This window comes from Labeo rohita, chromosome 20 (genome assembly GCF_022985175.1).
Source record: "Labeo rohita strain BAU-BD-2019 chromosome 20, IGBB_LRoh.1.0, whole genome shotgun sequence".
Taxonomy (NCBI): domain Eukaryota; kingdom Metazoa; phylum Chordata; class Actinopteri; order Cypriniformes; family Cyprinidae; genus Labeo; species Labeo rohita.
In genome coordinates this window covers 9,594,559-9,614,084 of record NC_066888.1, presented here as the reverse complement: position 1 = coordinate 9,614,084, position 19,526 = coordinate 9,594,559, and the positions used below count along the sequence as shown (strand labels likewise).

General features: G+C 34.2%; 1 protein-coding gene across 1 annotated transcript in view; it reads right to left on the bottom strand.

Annotated features, from left to right (window-relative positions):
* dab1a (DAB adaptor protein 1a) overlaps positions 1–19,526 on the bottom strand; it is a 216,379-nt gene that overhangs the window by 14,389 nt on the left and 182,464 nt on the right. The window contains 4 exon segments of the mRNA XM_051138883.1: positions 2,960–3,084; positions 11,032–11,640; positions 17,437–17,533; positions 19,097–19,159. Of these exon segments, the coding sequence (XP_050994840.1) occupies positions 2,960–3,084; positions 11,032–11,640; positions 17,437–17,533; positions 19,097–19,159 (894 nt within the window).

The window sequence follows — 19,526 nt, the reverse complement described above, 5'->3', positions numbered from 1 at the left end:
CTTCCATGTTCATCACCACGTTTGCCTACACCATGTGCTATAATGCCACTTTCTCATGAATACATATATGACAGTTAGCAGAAGCTAGAGATTACGGTTCATAAAGTTTTAAATATAGGGTTCATACAGGTACTGTAAAATAAAATTCCAGGACTTTCAAGGACTTTTCAAGCACTACTTTTTTGATTTTTCAAGGACTTCAATCAGAGATCTCACTTATTGAACAATGTCTTCCATTTCAAATTCAAAAAAAAAAAAAAAAAAACAGATAAATAAAAATATACTAATAAAAAAATGGCAACAATCAAGTGAAGCACATGCTACTGAAGTATTATAATGTATACAACACTTTTACTATAGTAAAACCACTGGTAATTTCCTTAAGGGATTTGTTTTTGTGTATATTTTTTTTATTATTTATTTTTTTTTTTAACTGTACTGCATTAATAGGTTTTTTTTAGGAAAAAAATTGCTCCGAAATCCTGATCTGAATCAAATGATTCGCGATCCGCACTCCAAAGTTCCTATAAAATCTAATGATTCCCGATCCACACTCACCATCCAAATTGCGTATCGCGAATCATTTGATTTGAATCATTCAATTTGCTAAATAATTCACGAACCCGTTCCAATCTAATTCAAATTATTCACGATACACACTCCCAATATGAATCAAATGATTCACAATACGCAAAGTTCCAATCTAAATCAAATAATTTGCGTTACAAGATTTGACGTTCCGATCTGAAACAAATGATTTGCAATACGTGATCCGATTGAAACATTTCGAAACAGTGTGGCTCTGTTTACACTAGTGCGTTTTCATTTTAAAACTGCGTTTTCAAAAGTTTTCGTTTTGGTCCGTTTACACTGAAACGCAACCCCGGAGTGTTCAAACTAAAACGGGGTTTTCAAAAGTGTCCGTTTTTGAGGGTTGAAAATGCTGGAGTAGTGTAAACGACAGGGGTAACTGTAGCAAAAGTTATGCGTTTTAAAACAAAAACGCACTAGTGTAAACATAGCCTGAATTATTTTGCGAGGCAATGGTTTGACTGATTTGGAGTTTCGAAAAGCTCTGTTTCACCCATCACTACATGCTTTTTTTTTTAAATCACTACAAGCGATGTTGATATTCGAAAATGAATGGCTCTTTTAATTTTTTGCAAGTGAATCGCTTGCAATGAATGATCGAAGTCACGAGTTTGAATCAATTGGAGTGGTTACAGCGTAAATGACTCAACTGATGTGGTTCATCTGTTCCTCTTTTCGCATCCTCAGCCATGTTTACACGACACTGTCAGTACTACTACTTGCTTAGCTTGAAAAAATATTGTTTTTTGAATTGTGTGAATTTTGCATGAAAAGATATGTGCTTATTGACAAAATTAAACACTTATTTCATAGATACATTGTCTTTCAATAATTCAAGCACTTCTCAAGTACCTCTTCAGGAATATTGCTCTTTTCAAGGGTTTCCTAGACCTTAAATTTCAAAAAGTCAAATTCAAGTACTTCAAGCACCTTGTATGAACCCTGTAAATATGTATATTTTTCGTACACAAACACAGTGATTCACTTCAGGAGATCTTTATTAAAAGAGCACTTTTTATGATAGATGTACACACTTTATTGGACTTCAAAATCTCAACACCCATTCGCTGTCTTTAAAAAGCTTGGAAGAGCCAGGACATTTATTATTATAACTCCAAACATATTCGTCTGAAAGAAGAAAGTCATATACACCTAGGATGGCTTGAGGGTGAGTAAATCATGGGGTAATTTACATTTTTGGGTGAGCTATCGCTTTAAGGTATCATAAAATTGGACATATAACTTGTTTATATATATATATAAACAAGTCTTGAAATGACTTTAAACAGACAGTCCACCCAAAAATGAATACTGTGTCATCATTTACTCACCCTCATGTCTGTTGAATACAAAACTACACTACAAAGTATCTTTTGTGTTGTGACATGATATGAGTAAATGATGACTGTTTTCATTTTTGGGTGGACTATCCCTTTAATTAACCAACATATTGAAATTTAACATTATTTGTCAGGTAAACTGCCATGACTAAATCACCAAGTCAGTGGCCTGAGAACAAGATTAGTCCAATCTAGAAATAAAAGCTTGAAAACGGTTTTGCGAACTGGATCAAATGACTCAAAAGAATGATTCGTTCATGAACCAAACATCATACTACACTATTTTCCCTTTGCATTCCATAGACGAAAGTAAGTTGTTCAAGTCTGAAACAACATGAGAATGACTAAATCATTTTCCTGTTATGTATTTAGTCTTTATCTTTTTTTTAAAATACCTCATTGTTTATGAGGTGATAATTCATATGATGAAACACAAATATGAAAAGCACTAGGGACTAATCAGGCTTACTTTTTATACTTCAGTTTTCATCAGGTTATGTAATATGTATTTATATTTGAACAATATTAATCAGGTACGTCTGCAATCTCTATGATCTTTGAGAAGCATCTCTGCGATTAATGAGGTCATAATGATCATCTTGACAGTTATGCAAGCTCATTTAACATCTTAATGGGCCCAACAGTGACTCAGGCAGGGTAGAGGATGCAAAAAAATCCAACCGTTCATTTCCATGGTGATATATATCAGCTCATATTAATACAACAGAAGGCATTTTTATGGTCATTTTTCTGCTGTATTCAGTCAGTGCTCATGAAAAAAAACTTAAACTTTAGGTTTTACTCTGACTGTATTTTATGTAAAAAATAAAGCACATGTGGGATAAGAAATTAACATTTTGGTGAATCTGAATTTTGATGTCTACAAAAACACTTCAAAAATACTAATCTAAAATAGAATTTTTGGTATAAATACATACATACAGTATTCTATGTCAAGTACCAAAGGTACAAAGGATGTTGAAACCTTCAAAACTACATTTCCCACAATCCCGTTTGATATCACTTACAGCATCCTCCTCTCCGCTCCGACTAGGGCTGCCCTCGGCCTCACCAAAAGAGTCATCGGTGGGCGGGTCACTGGCGTGGGATGAGGACTTTGATGGAGAACTCTGCCGGGGGGCCGGGGTGGGTGCTGTACAGAGGGAAAGGCCAGAATTATGGTTAGTAATGGTTCAAACAGAGTTGCATTAGCTGATTTAAAGCATTAGATGTGACATTGGGCGACGCTAAGAAGATACAAATGTATTTTTTATCCACTGGGAGAATAACTAAATATCTGTTGCTGTCTGATAGGAAGGGCACTGAAATTTCACACTTACATTAAAGACCAAGCTCATTTTTGATCAATTATACATGACAACAATGTTCCTTTTTGGGCTCATGCAACCTTAAACTGCTTTAGGAAACTGATTGCTGTCACAGCTCAGTACAGCTGAATGCTTAATGGTAGTTGCACTTAGTCAAGAAAATAGCCTTTGCACTTAAATGCCTAATGTGTTCATTTTCACGGTTTACAATGGGTCTTTTTTATCTACTTGCTCTCAAGAGGGAATGGGGGAAAATGAATATGTATCTACATTATTTTTTCAACACAGAAGCCAGTTATTTCATGTGAATATTATATAATGAATATAACCCATAAACTGACAGAAGCTGTTTTAAAAGCATCCAAAATCATGTTGTGATCTCATCTGAGGTTGAATTTTGGATTTAATATTTGATGTTGAGGCAGGTTTATTGTTGAAGTCTGTTGAACACAACTTTTTGAATCTGAATTTAACATTTTAAAAGACCAGGCATCAAACACTTGCCAACTTTGTAAATAGTTACAGAGAAAAACTGAGTATCACACACTAAATGACTGTGGATCACACACTTTCAAGTCATTTTAGACTTTCAAGTCATTCCGAACACAAGAAACTCATGCTAACATGTTTGATATTGCCTGATTGGATAGGATCGAGTCTGAAGCTAACAAATCAGAGTCCGTACTCATCGTAAGCTACACAATTTCTGTGAAATCTGTCAATCCAGACGGACCAAAATCTACAGACATTCAGCAAATACCAATGCCGCATCAAATACAAATCAGAGCAAGTGTGGGCAGAAATCGTTTAGTGTATTTCAGGATTTAGGTTAAGTAAAAGTTATTGGGTTTTGGTTTGGGTTAGTTAATGTGGTCTATGTACGACGCGGTTTTTAGTGCCATGTAAAAAAAATACTACTAATATTAATTACGAAATTAAAGTCGTAATATTTCGAGAATGAAGCTGAGAATGAAGTCAAAATATTACAAAATAAAGTCAAAATATCACAAGAATAAGGTCAAAATAATACAAGAATAAAGTCAAAATATTACAAAAATAAAGTCAAAATATTACAAGAATAACGTCAAAATATTTCAAGAATAAAGTCAAATTCATGAGAATAAAGTCAAAATATTACAAAAATAAAGTCAAAATATTTCAAGAATAAAGTCAAAATCATGAGAATAAAGTCAAAATATTACAAGAATAAAGTCAAAATATTACAAAAATAAAGTCAAAATATTACAAAAATAAAGTCAAAATATTACAAAAATAAAGTCAAAATATTACAAGAATAAAGAAAATATTTCGAGAATAAAGTCAAATTCATGAGAATAAAGTCAAAATATTACAAAATAAAGTCAAAATATCACAAGAATAAGGTCAAAATAATACAAGAATAAAGTCAAAATATTACAAAAATAAAGTCAAAATATTACAAGAATAACGTCAAAATATTTCAAGAATAAAGTCAAATTCATGAGAATAAAGTCAAAATATTACAAAAATAAAGTCAAAATATTTCAAGAATAAAGTCAAAATCATGAGAATAAAGTCAAAATATTACAAGAATAAAGTCAAAATATTACAAAAATAAAGTCAAAATATTACAAAAATAAAGTCAAAATATTACAAAAATAAAGTCAAAATATTACAAGAATAAAGAAAATATTTCGAGAATAAAGTCAAATTCATGAGAATAAAGTCAAAATATTTCATCTTTATCAAAAATCTCTAAAATTGAAATTACAAGAATAAAGTCAAAATGTTTCGAGAATAAAGTCAAAATTAGGATAATTTGTAGCAATTATGAGATTAAAGTTATAATATATTGAGACTATGTTCTAGCCTATTGCACATCCAAATGGCCTGGATTGGGAGCGCTGGGAGAAATTCCAAAGTCTCAGCTTTCAAAATGTGTCAATTTTATAGCGACAATATGTCTATTATAATCATGTGCAAAAAGCACAAAAATATTGCGATAACTGGGTGTCTGGCATGCTACAAATAATGAATGAAAGTCATTAAATATTATATTTAATCAGTTGCTGTATTATACAGTGAATAAAACAGCTTGTGAATAGTCACTTAACATTATATACCTCAGAAAAGACAACAATATATGTTAACAAGTTGGAGTCCACTTCAACCTTTGGAATGTTTCATTGTTGTTTTTAATTAAATACATGTGAGGAATGAAAGATTGGATGCCACAAATATTTTTGCGAAGCAGGAGGTGGAATTTTCACAAAGAAAACATCATGAAAAATTTAATGAAATGTCTCATTGTAATCAAAAAGACGATCTGTCCGGCCACATTAAAGAGTGTGAAAAAAACAATATTATAAGACACATTGTTTGTATTTAGCTATTAAATGGACAGATTTTGAAAGCTGACACTTTGTTTTTTATTAAAAGTACCAAAAGCACAAAGCTTATTGCTATTATTGGGTTGCTGGCGCACTACAAATAGGGTTAATAAATGCAATCGAAGACTGAAATATTATTTCCAAGCATATTGTCCCTGTGAGTATACATATGATACATGGTATGATTTCTGCTAATAATCCCACATATATATTGAAATAAATTCCAGTGGCCTGGCAACTTCTTCCAGTGCTCCCTATCTGGGCCATTTGGATGTGCAGGATATACCCTCAAAATGATAGAACTTTAATTGCTTTGATTTAATTCTCTTAATTTTGAGCTTAATCTCGAAACATTTCGATTTGTTTTTAAAAATTTCAATTTTATTCTCATAATTACGTCTTTATCCTTGAAATATTATGACCTTAATCTCAGGATAACTTTAATTGCTACAATTTAATTCTCATAATTTCAACTTTATTCTTAATATATTACGGCTTTATTCTCGAAACATTTAGACTTTATTCTTAAATATATTACGACCTTAATTTCAGGATATACTCTCAAAATGTTATAACTTTAATGGCTTCAATTTAATTTTTGAAACATTTCAGCTTTACTCTCAAAACACTTAGATTTTTTTAACACTTTATTCTGGCTATTTCGACTTTATTCTAGAAATATTTTGACCTTATTCTCATAATTTCGACTTTATTCTCAAAACATTTCAACTTTACTCTCGTAATTTCAACTTTATTTTCGAAATATTTTAACATTATTCTCAAAATATTACGACCTTAATTTCAGGATATACTCTCAAAATATTATAACTTTAATGGCTACAATTTAATTCTTAAAACATTTCAACTTTATTCTCAAAACATTTCGACTTTATTCTCGTTATTTTGACTGTATTCTCAAAATTTCAACTTTATTCTCGAAACATTTCAACTTTATTCTCAAAACATTGACTTTATTCTTATAATTTTGACTTTATTCTTAAAATATTTGACTTTATTCTCAAAACATTTCGACTTCATTCTCATAATTTTGACTTTATTCTCAAAATATAACAACCTTAATCTCAGGATATACTCTCAAAATATTATAACTTTAATTGCTACAATTTAATTATAATAATTTCAGCTTTATTCTCAAACATTCCGAGGTTATTTTCGAAACATTTCAAATTTATTCTCAAAAAATTTCGATTTTATTCTCGAAACATTTCAAATTTATTCTCGAAGCATTTCGACTTCATTCTTATAATTACGACTTTATTCTTGAAATATTTCGACTTTATTCTCAAAATATTGCAACCTTAATCTCAAGATATACTTTCAAAATATTATAACTTTAATTGCTACGAGATAATTCTCATAATTTCGACTTTATTCTCAAAACATTTTGACTTTGTTCTCGTAATTTCGATTTTATTCTTGAAACATTTAGACTTTATTCTCATAATTACAACTTTATTTTCAAAATATTTGACCTTGATCTTGTCATTTTAGATTTTGTTTTATTAAAAACTAAAACACAGTCATATCTATGCTTGTTAAAATCACCATGAAATTAAAAATTAATTTTTTTATAATTTTTTTCATGCTATATTTTATCAAGTGTTTGAGCAATGAGCAATGATCAAATGATCAGATGATCGTTTTCTCATTCAAGAAAAAATTTACCTCAGATAAATGTTGCAGTAGGGAAGAAAACTGTCTCAACTTCCATTAAATGCCAACTTTAAGCTTTTTCAAAACAAAAACTCACTTTTAGCACCATTCAGTGGCTATTTTGCCTCAAAACTGGAGCAAGTTGTACCTAAGGGAATATATTTTGGTTTTTGGCAATGATCAGTGTAAGTAAACGTACACATTTAAGCCCAAAACCTGTCGGAAAGTGTCCTGCGAGGAGCAAAATCCGTTATTGACACCTAATAAATGAGTATGTCTCTCACGGAGGGATTGCTTGTATGCAAACGTGCGACGGTGCGGCATTCCGTCGCAGCAATAATTAGCACTACAGGAGCGAGAGGATCCAAACAGGCCCAACACACAGCGCAGGACTCCCTAGAGATCAGCGATAATTACACTGCTCGCCAGAAGCACAGCTGGGCCTGTGACTGACTCTCTCTTTCCCCTGCCGTCGCTCCCCACCGCAGTACTAATTGTCATTTTCACGCTGACTAAAGACAATGCCTTCTGGGCAACAGCATCAAAGCCCACCTTTCAACCTCTGAGCGAAAACGGATGTGTTGATGAAAGACGGGATGAGGTGTGAGTTCGAAGCTCTGTAGTAGGAAACGGATAAAGCCTGTCTAGCCGTGTCAGCGCTCTTAAAGGCTTGCGATGAGAGAGGCAAGAGAGAGAAAGATCTTCTATGTGGGATTTGTTTTCTTTGTTGAAGTACCGCATTTAAGGTCTATGGAGCTTCGGGATAATACGATTGTGTTGGTCCTGAAATAATATTTCTGATATAAAACTATATCCCTAAACTGATCCCTACAGTAAGCCTAACTTTACCATTAACAGCCTCTAAAATCAAAGTAGTGTTTTAAACACATATTTCTGGTCAACTTGCAAAATCTAATATGTTTTTATATGTGACCTGCTCATTTTACATCACTTGACCCAGAAGCACATTTTGAATTTTATGCAGTGAAGTAAAATTGCAGCTTTCTGAAGATAATTATTATGTTTCCAAACCGTTGCTGAGATATAATCATTTAAATGTTGGCTGTTATAAACTCTAGCTGTTGAAAGAAAAAAATGGAAGTTGGCAACAATTTTAGACATTATCTGATAGATTTATTCAAACATGTATTAAATAATTAAGACATCAGTGAAAGGTTAATTGAGGTTCCTTGGCCATGGAGGCATTCCTGAAACTAAAAATACTAGAAGTCATGGGTTTAATGAATTGCATGAACTAACAAAATGTAATTGCTGAATGTAAATGCTGTGTAACACATTTCTGATAAATATCTATATAGCCACACCACATGACATTTTTTACGACCAACCTTGCCTTGTCAAAAGTGTCATAAAAGGACCTTGACACACAATCATGAGGGCTGTATGATACCATGTTCTGTTTTATGATTTTCCCCCCCTGCATATTAATGCTGGCTGCATCACATGAATTTTGTTTGGCAGAGAAGTTTTTTTCAAATATCAATAAGCTTTATGTATGCATGCACTGCCGTTCAAAAGTTTAGGATCAGTAAGCTTTTTAATGTTTTTTTTTTTATGGCTGTATTTATTTGAATAAAAATACAGAAAAAATAGTAATATTGTGAAATATTATTGCAATTTCTAATATTGCTTTCCTATTTTAATATACTTTAAAATATAATTTATTTCTGCGATGCAGCGCTGAATTTTCATTAGCCATTACTCCAGTCTTCAGTGTCACATGATCCTTCAGAAATGATTCTAAGAATCCTGAAAAAAACAATCACATGTGCCAAAATAATATTAAGCAGCACAATTGTTTCTAACATTGATAATAAATCAGCATATTAGAATGATTTCTAAAGGATCGTGTGACACTGAAGACTGGAGTAATGATGCTGAAAATTCAGCTTTGATCACAGGAATAAATTCTATTTTGAAGTATATTAAAACAGAAAACTGTTATTTTAAATTGCGATAATATTTCACAAAATTACTTTTATCTATATTTGTGATCACATAAATGCAGTCTTGATGAGCATAAGTAACTTCGGTCCTCGTGGTCCTTTGCCAATCCATTCCTAACTTTCCACCCCATGCTTTTTTGTCAATCTCTACTGTCCTGTCTGTTAAAAAGCATGAAAAAGTCCAACCCCCCCCCCCCCCCAAAACATTAAAAATCTTACTAATCCCAAACTTTTAAACATCAGTGTACATACATACATATGATGATTACTGATATTTGAAAAACACTTTACTGCCAAACAAAATTCATGTGATGCAACCAGCATTAATACGACTGGGGGAAAAAACATAAAACAGAAAATGGTATCATACAGCCCTCATGATTGTGTGTCAAGGTCCTTTTATGACAGGGAAAGGTAAAATGTCACGTGGTGTGACTCTTCAAAAACAGTGATATTTATAATTTAATAATTCATGATATTTGTATAAAAAAAATAATAAATACGATGTATAACAAAAAAATATAAAACAAACAAACTGATATATTTAGATATATGCTGATACATTCACTCATGTGTGTTCAAGGAAAATTACTTTTTATTTGATGGTTAAACCACATGCAATTTTGAACTGACCTGACACCCTTCCTGAAAATGGTATAAAAGTTTATAAAACCTTGTTAAACCAATATTAATACGAGGATTTTATTTGTAAGAACTTTATACTTTTCTAAAATCAGGTTTTTTATCGCATTTCTACATAAACAGCCCCAACAAAATCACAGAACGCATCGCATATGCAACCAGCATTAATATGTAGGGAAAAAAATAAAAATAAAACAGAAAATGATATCATCCAGCCCACATGATTGTGTGTCAAGGTCCTTTTATGACACTTTTGACGCTGCAAAGTTAGTCGTAAAAATGTCATGTGGTGTCTCTTCAAAAACAGTGATATTTATAATTTAATAATTTATGCTATTTGTTAAAAATTAATAATATATAACAAAAAATATAAAACTAACTGATATATTCAGATACATGCTGATTTATTCACTGTGTGTTCAAGGAAAATGACTTTTTATTTGATGGTTAAACCATGTGCAATTTTGAACTGACCTCACACCCTTCCTGAAAATGGTATAAAAGTTTTTAAAACCTTGTGAAACCAACATTAATACGAGGATTTTATTTGTAAGAACTTTATACTTTTCTAAAATCAGTTTTTTCATCACATTTCCACATAAACAGCCCCAACAAAATCACACAACGCATGCCATATGCAACCAGCATTAATATGTAAGGGGGAAAAAATTAAAACAGAAAATGATATCATACAGCCCACATGATTGTGTGTCAAGGTCCTTTTATGACACTTTTGACACTGCAAAGTTAGTTGTAAAAATGTCATGTGGTGTGACTCTTCAAAAACACTGATATTTATAATTTAATAATTCATGATATTTGTTAAAAAATATATAAAACTAACTGATATATTCAGATATATGCTAATATATTCACTGTGTATTCAAGGAAAATTTCTTTTTATTTGATGGTTAAACCACATGCAGTTTTGAACTGACCTGAAACCCTTCCTGAAAATGGTGTAAAAGTTTTTAAAACCATGTGAAACCAACATTAATATGAAGATTTTATTTGTAAGAACTTTATACTTTTCTAAATCAATTTTTTCATCGCATTTCTATATAAACAGCCCCAACAAAATCACAGAACGCACTGCATATGTCTGAAACATCCTACTCACGTGAGTTGGTGGATGGCGTGGTGGATGTGACAGGCGTGAGGTTCATCTGCGAGATATCGAAGTCGTCGCAGTCGTCCGTGTCCTGCGCCATTCCCACTCTGCTGAAGTAGCTGGAGAAAGCGTCTGTGGTGCAGGACAGGCTAGGCTGCTCACTCTTCCTGGCAGGCATGGTAGGCGGCTTTGCCATCTGGAAGTCCTTAAACATCTCCTTGCTCATCTTTGCCTGTCTCTGCAGCGTACGTTCTCCGTGCTGCGGACTGGAGGCCGTGGAGGCCGAGGTTCCCGCCACGGCTCCGCCCATGGCTGCCGCGGGCGTCTCGCAGGACGTGGGCACCGCCATGGGAGCCAGTGTCTGAAACATGGCAGCAGGAAGCGGCCCTACTGTCTGGGCAGGCATGAAAGCGGCAGGCGAAAAGTGAGCCCCTGCCATCGCGGCCCACTGTTGCTGGGTGGCAGGGAAAAGGTTGGCTTGGCCCCAGATCAGAGGCTGGGCACCCGGTAAGACCTGCGCGACGGGGACTGGGGATTGGACGCCAAACGCTAATGGAGCCTGAGCGGCAAACTGTTGCTGCGCCCACGCAGGTGGCACGGCTCCCATCGTCACGTAACCTAAAGTACAGAGACAATGAGACTTTTAGAGTGTGTTTACACAACAACAATTGTACTAAAACACAAAAGTTTTCCATTTGTTTATGTGGATCCACAAAAACAACTTAAACGCTGTATTATGCATGCCAGGCCAGTAGATGATGATGTCAAATATTAACATAATATGGTAAGAATTTGGAATATCAAGTAGCAAAACAAGCTGTTTTGTACAGCTAAAAATAGCTGGACGCGGATGACACCAGAAGCCAGACCCATAAAATGTACAAATGGCCGTGTAATATGCATTCGCATTGCATCACTGTTTCACAAATTTAAATTTTCATAGTTTATGCAGAGACGATAATGGTATCATTTTCAAAAGTTTGCGTTTTCACCCTGGTGAAAAAACCAGCATATGCTGGTAGGTATGTTTTGATGCTGGTTTAAGCTGGTCCTTAGCTGGTTTATGCTGGTCTTTTGCTGGTTTTTGCTGGTCCTTTGCTGGTTTATGCTGGTCATATTGCTGGTCAAGGACCAGCATAAGCCAGCAAAGGACCAGCATACACCAGCATAAACCAGCATCAAAACATACCTACCAGCATATGCTGGTTTTTTCACCAGGGTAAAAATGCGAACTTTTGAAAACGATACCAGGGCAGTCTCCAAAGGGCAGGGCAGGGCAGTTTCCAAAAATGCCATTGTTGTGCAAATGAACAGCCAAAACGCAGGTTTTCGTTTTTTTATTTGAGAATTATGTTATGAAAACACCCTCTAAGTTCGCAAAGGTCTATCAAAAGAGATTTTCTCGCCAAAATGCCCTGGAAAACATGTACGGCTCATTACGAGCTTGTGCTGTAACCTTTAGCATTCGCTAAAGGACTTTTAGGCTGCAGCCATAGATCTCTTGATGACTGGGGTAAGATGACCTAGATTTTCGTAATGAAAAAGGTCTTTATGGCTCAGATGAACTATTGTAATTACTGCTCACAATAGGCCCGGGCTTAATGAATAGCAACGCCCTTTAAAAGAGGCCATTACAACAGTCTCACTCATTTCACATTGAGGCTTATTTCATTACACATCTTGCTCTTTCTTTCCAATGAGTAACGCTGATTCAAATAATAAAACCCCAAATCGTATCTTATCTCTATGACATGGCACACGCGCTGCGGGAGCGTGTCCGGAATATTCCGCTGTGCGGCAGAGAGGTGTGAGATCAACTGCAGCTGGGTTGCTCACACAATGGGATGTTGTGATGTTCGTTTATGGTTAAAAATGACCTGGAAACAGTCACAGCTTCTCTGTGTAGGTGTTGCCATTAGCGAGTTAAGAGAAGAATCTGCTGTATTTTCTGGAATGTGCTGTAAATTGCAGTTTTTATCATCTGAAATTTGCTGTTACTTAGAGAGAGTTCACCCACAAATTAATCCGCTTCATAACATTACCGTTGAACCACTGATGTCACCTGGACTATTTTAACAATGTTCTTACTACCTTTCTGGGCCTGCAACATGTAAATTGCGTTGCTGTCTATGCAGGGTCAGAAAGCTCTTGGATTTCATCCAAAATATCCTAATTTGTGCCCCTAATTTGTGTTTCGGCATCACACTTGAGAAAGTAAGAGCTTCGGTATGAACACTTTTGCATTTATTAACACTATTGGGTATGTTTAGGGTTGGGTTTGATGTAGGGGATATTTCCAACACGACAGAGCATTAACCTTTAGCGACACTCCCCAGGTATTTCAATTCTGAACAGCTGCAATACGTACCTCAAACAGCGTAATAAAAACGCAGCAATACGTGCCTGTACTAACGTAATAAAAACGTGCCATGGTCACGCATTGAACGTGTGTTTTAGTGCCACTCTCTGGACATTTCACTTTGAAACTGCTGCACACAATACAGTAAGGTACGTAATTACAGTGTTGGAGAAAAGTATATAGAGGCACGTATTTTCTGGGCTGGGTTGGAAAAACATAAGTTAACAGCATTTTTAGTTTTAGCTAGTTACCCTTCAGCTGATGATGCTAACATCATGTCACTAAGCTGTGCACCTCATGTGGGGATGGGAACACTTGACACAAAGTAACATGATGGATCTGATGGCTTCCGGTTGGAAGAGACAACGCAGCACTGGATCCATCCTGTCAGCTGTGAAGTGTTCCCATGGAATTGCAGTAACGGTTTGTGGGTTTCTCAAGGACCAATGCCTGGAGAAGTTCTATATGTGAATTTTGAAAATTGCGCATGTCCATCATTCAGTCAGGTAGCAATGGGCCGTCTCATCATAGCAGCGCACCCCTGCACTGGTTCGTGATGGCCCTTGGCAGTCATTTTGAGCTATGGATCCACCATTTGCAAACAGAATGGAATTATGGGTTGCCATTCAGACAGCAAAACCTTGAGCACATCTCCACAGATATTTCGAGGACTGGACTACATTAAATGATGTTAATTAATAAAATATTTTTTGATGATAAGTGATGATAAAGACATTTATAATGTTACAAAAGATTTCTATTTCAGATAAATGCTGTTCTTCAGCAGCAAATCAGAATATTATAATGATTTCTGAAGGGTCATGTAAGAAGGAGTAATTATGATAAAATGCAGCTTTGAAATCACAGGAATAAATTACTTTTTAAAAATATATTCAAATAGAAATCAGTTATTTTGAATATTAAAAATATTTCAAAATTGTACTGTTTTTGCTGTACTTTGGATTAAATAAATGCAAGATTGGTGAGCAGAAGAGACTTATTTTAAAAACATTAAAAGTCTTACTGTTCAAAAACTTTTGACTGGTAGTGTAACTGGTCAATACATCTCAAATTCATGCAATTTTTTGTAAATATAGAAAGCAGGTGACTATATAGTGACTGGTTTCTTACATGATATCCTAATTAAGCAGTGTGTACTCGTTTAAATGATTTATGTTCCATTAGACATACCATTTAACACACAAGTTTCATGCAAAGTGACTTACAATATACTGCCAGCAGGGCCAGAGCCCCTAAAGCACTCTGGGGAGAAACTCTCATTTGAAAAAAGTCAGAATGATTTCACAAGGGTGAAAAATGTGCTCGTGCTATCATAACTGAACTGTGAGAATCCCATCAGGACAGGTGTGGTAGAGTCAACCCTGGTGTTTATGAATTTACAACACAGAGGGGAGTTTGACTGAGGTAAAATATTGAAGACAGATGGGACAGATGATACACTACTTGATTCCACACATATCAATGTTGTACTGTTTACTGTTTCAGAGGAAGTCAATCTGGCTGGAACAGATGTCCCAGGGAGAGCAAAATCACTGCACAAGGGCTATTTGTTTTTAATAACTGGTTCAGATATCATAACGTGAATGTTCCTGTAGAATTTAAAGTGGTAGCACTTTACAACACAAAATCCAATATGTACAAAATGATCCCGATTTTAACAGTAAATGGCTTTTAATTAGTTAAAGGGGACACTGGATGCAAAATTCATTTTTAGATGGTGTTCGCATATAGATGTGTCTTAGCAGTGTGAGGACACAACCACCCTACAATGATAAAATCCCATTCACTTCTTTTTTTTAATCCTCAAAAACCTAAACAATCTTAGTTATCAAGCCGTTTTGATTTTCTGAGCAGTATGATGTCATACTGCTTAGGCCACGCCCACAAACGCTGATGGACTGTCCCGTATTAGCATATCCGCCCTCAGCCAGTTGTACACTGTCTGCCATTTTCTCCTTGCTCGAGCAGCTGTAGCGAAAAAATGTCTCGTAAGCGATGCAGGTGTTTTGCATTTGGATGTAAAAGTGAATAAAAGAGTAAACATAATTTCTCCCGACATCAGATCCACTGAGGACACAGTGGATTTGTGTTGTTTTTGATGGTAACACACCACTGAATACACAAAAAAATGGAAGAGGGGTGGAGTCAGCAGTAGATCATTATCATTTAAAGAGACATGCACTGAAACAGGTCACGTTGAACAGAGCCGTTTTTGACTAGGTAAAAATGCTTAGTACATGATCATTGAGGAATTTTAACCAAAGTATGTTACAGACATTTCATGAAGACCCTAATCATGCCAATTTGTAGAAAAAATGGGCATCCGATGACCCCTTTAACAACAGGTTCCTTTACAATTTACAGCACAGTGAAAAAAATGTCATAGACTTAATTTAATCAAATTTAGATTTAATGTAATTTTAAAGGAAAACACTACTAAATGTAGAGTTTGTGGATATGAAAAAGATTGTGAAAAACTGTAAATTTTCATTTGACATTTGATGGTTTTTCATTCTTAGTCATTTTCTCATCAGTTATGCACATTATGGTTTTATGTTACATTTTGTGTTGTTAAATTAATATTTATTGCAGTATTTTAGCATCATGTTAGTTACAGTACCATGATGGTGTTTTTTTTTGTTTGTTTGTTTTATCTGTATCTCTGAAGACTTCTATATCTTAGCATTTACTTCAAATAGTGGAAAAGCTATTGTGACAAATCTGTTTTTTTTAATTAATTAATTTATTTTTTGTATTATAATTTTTTAAATAAATAACTAAATAAAAAATAGTGATGTTATATGTGACCCTGCACCCTGGTATATTTGTAACAATAACCAACAATATATTGAATGGGTCAAAATTATTGATTTTTCTTTTATGCCAAAAATCATTAGGATATTAAATAAAGATCATGCCCCATGAAGATATTTTGTAAATTTTCTACTGTAAGTAGTAATATGCATTACTAAGAACATCATTTGGACAACTTTAAAGGTGATTTTCTCAATATTTTGATTTTTTTGCACCCTCAGATTCCAGATTTTTAAATAGTTGTATCTCGGCCAAATATTGTCCTATCTCAGCTTTCGTTCCAGCTTTTGGATGATGTATACATCTCAATTTCAAAAAAAATATTCCCTTATGACATATATCACATATATCACATATATTAAATTATTTCAGTTAATTCCAGTTAACTCACCATCATGTTGTTCCAAATATATATAACTTTCTTTCTTCTGCAAATCATATGTGTAAAAGAAGATACTGTATTTTACAGAACATTTCAGTTGCATAATTAAAAACAACATTTGCCACCAATTAACATTAACTGTTTGGACAAAATCATTCAAAACACAAAAAAGAAAGCCATCCAGCTTTAAAAAGACATGAGGGCGAATAAACATGATAAATGCAATTGTCCCTTTAATAACACTCTGTATGTAGATGCAGAAGGTTAATTAGATTATGCTTAATAAATTGATGGAAGCAAAAAATTAATCACATTTAAAATACTATTTATCGTGTATCTGAACTGAATGTTTATCATTGTGAAGCTTCTTTGACACAAACTGTATTGTATAAAGAAGAAAATTTAATTTGTTTATTTTAATTAAAAAGCTTAAAACTAAATTCTGGCCATTTATGGTGCAAAAAAACCTTGACTGAGTGGACATAAGGGAAAAACAGCGTAATAAAAATGTATGATATGACCCCAAAACAGATGTGCATGTTAAAAAGACATCATGCACTTACACACACACACACAAATGGAGGCACCACCAGAGCAGGTAGGGGTAACGCTGTGTCCTCTACAAGGCATTTATCATGCAGATCAGTACAGCAGCCAGTAATGAGAGCATTCATATTCTACAGCAGGAGGACGGGGCACCTTATTTAGCCAGAACTAGACAGACACATTATTTAATTTGCATCCGCCCCGTTCAATGTCTCCTTTATCTGTTTTCCTGGTATTATTTTCTCTTGCAAATACACACACACAAAATGTCGGAAAGAGAAATATCTCCTACCTGAGGGTACAGAGGCGGGGTTGAAGGGGGTGAACAGTTCGGATGGGGTCTGGTGGGCCAGCGTGGGGTCCAGAGTATTAGCTGGAGATGCTGGGGTCTGTGGAAGAGGAAAACCGCAGCAGTCGAAACAGAAGCTTGACTGTATTTGAAACAGCGTACTGTTTCATGTCAAAAATTCTATCATTATTTACACACTCTCAAGTTGTTCCAAATCCAGTTTCTTTTTTCTGTTGAACACAAAAGAAGATATTTTTTATAATATGGGCAGGGGTTGCGCAAAAATTTATTTCTTTATGTAAGGAATTATGCAGGAAATATTAAACATGAACATATATCCGGTATTATTATCTGAAATCGATTTGAATATACAATAAATAATACAATACAAGCCTTGCTCTATGTTGTATTGAAATTCAAATCTGGGAAATAAAGCGTGATGTATTTAGATCTGTACCATATGTAATTAGTCAGCGTTATTTCTTCAAGTTGTGATGTGTTCTCTTATAGATCAGTGGTCATAATCTATAATTACCTGTCATTTTAATTTTCTTATTTTAGTTAGAATAACACATTTAACTGATTTTATTTTTGTTCACATTTTCGTTTTTAATCATAAACATACAGGACGACAGTTTTTAAAAACAACAAAATACCTAGGGCTGGGTTTAAAAAAAACAAACAAAACAAAATCAATTTCTCGATTTTAATAGATTCTCATTTGAATGAACCAGTATCGATTCTTATTTCACAATCGATTTCTTGGTCGATGCTGTTTTCAGTTGATGAATTGACAGTAACGTTACATAATGTGTCTTCCTTCAAATAAATAGCAATAGGCTAGGCTTTGTGTTACTTTTGATAGGAAACAAAGTCTCAGATTTCAAATGATGTCAATTTCCTTAGGAAATTCAAGCAATAAATACCGTTTTGGTGCTCTTTAATGTGGCGTAATAGATCGTTGTAACTTCTGTGTAACGTTACCCTTCTGTGCATAATCAAAGGCATAGGAAAACTTTCATGATAGTTTCACTTTTGTTCTGTATTGCGTGCTCTGCTGCCACACTGGAACGCACTCGCCACCAACTAGACAGGGGTGGGAATTACAGCTACAATTTACAATAGATCACCCTCAGTGTAATCTGTCAAAATGACGGACGGCCTTCAGATTTCTCCATCACTGATAAAAAATTTCTACTTTCTACTAAATTTCTAAATTTTGATAATTTTTTACTAATGTACTTACTAAAACATTATTTGATGATTAACTGATCATTATTTATTAATGTAAATTGAAATGATTACAAATGTCATTAAACTTTCAATTCATCCTTCAGATTTTTCCATCACTGATGAAAAAATGTATGTCAATGACGGAGAATTTTCAGTTAATGCGACCTCTGAATATGGGTAACCAAACAGTTGGTCCCAATTGACTTCCTTTGTATGGAAGAAAAAAATATATAATGGAAGTCAATGTGGACCGTCAACTGTTTGGTAACAGTCTTCAAAATATCTTCTATTGTGCTCAGCAGAATAAAGAAATTCATACAGGTTTGGAACAACTTGAGGTTGAGTAAATAAAAAAACACAAGTTTCATTTTTACACCTTGACCATACTGTGAACATACTCTTGATAATATGATCATCTAGAGTCACTCACCGATGGGGATGTGATATCAGGAGGGGTGGACATGTCTCCAAAAAGCTCTAACTGGTTGATATTCTGCAGATGAAAGAGGAATATTTACCAGCATAAAATCATACGTGTTTCACCTCAGCACTAACTGCCATGTCATTCTAGTCTTTGCCACAGACTGAACCTACCTTGAGCAAACAATGGTTTGAATACAAAAGGTGACTTGATAGTGAGTTGTGCAATAAATGACTGACAGCAGTTTCACAAATGATAGTGAGTCGCTGTAAAATTATGTAAAAACACAAGTGACAATGATAATTCCTGTACCTACCGACCATGTACAGCACACACACACATATATATATATATATATATATATATTTTTTTTTTTTTTTAATTCTGTTTGTCATTCTGGTAACACTTTATAATAAATCAAGCACAGTGTTAGTTCTGG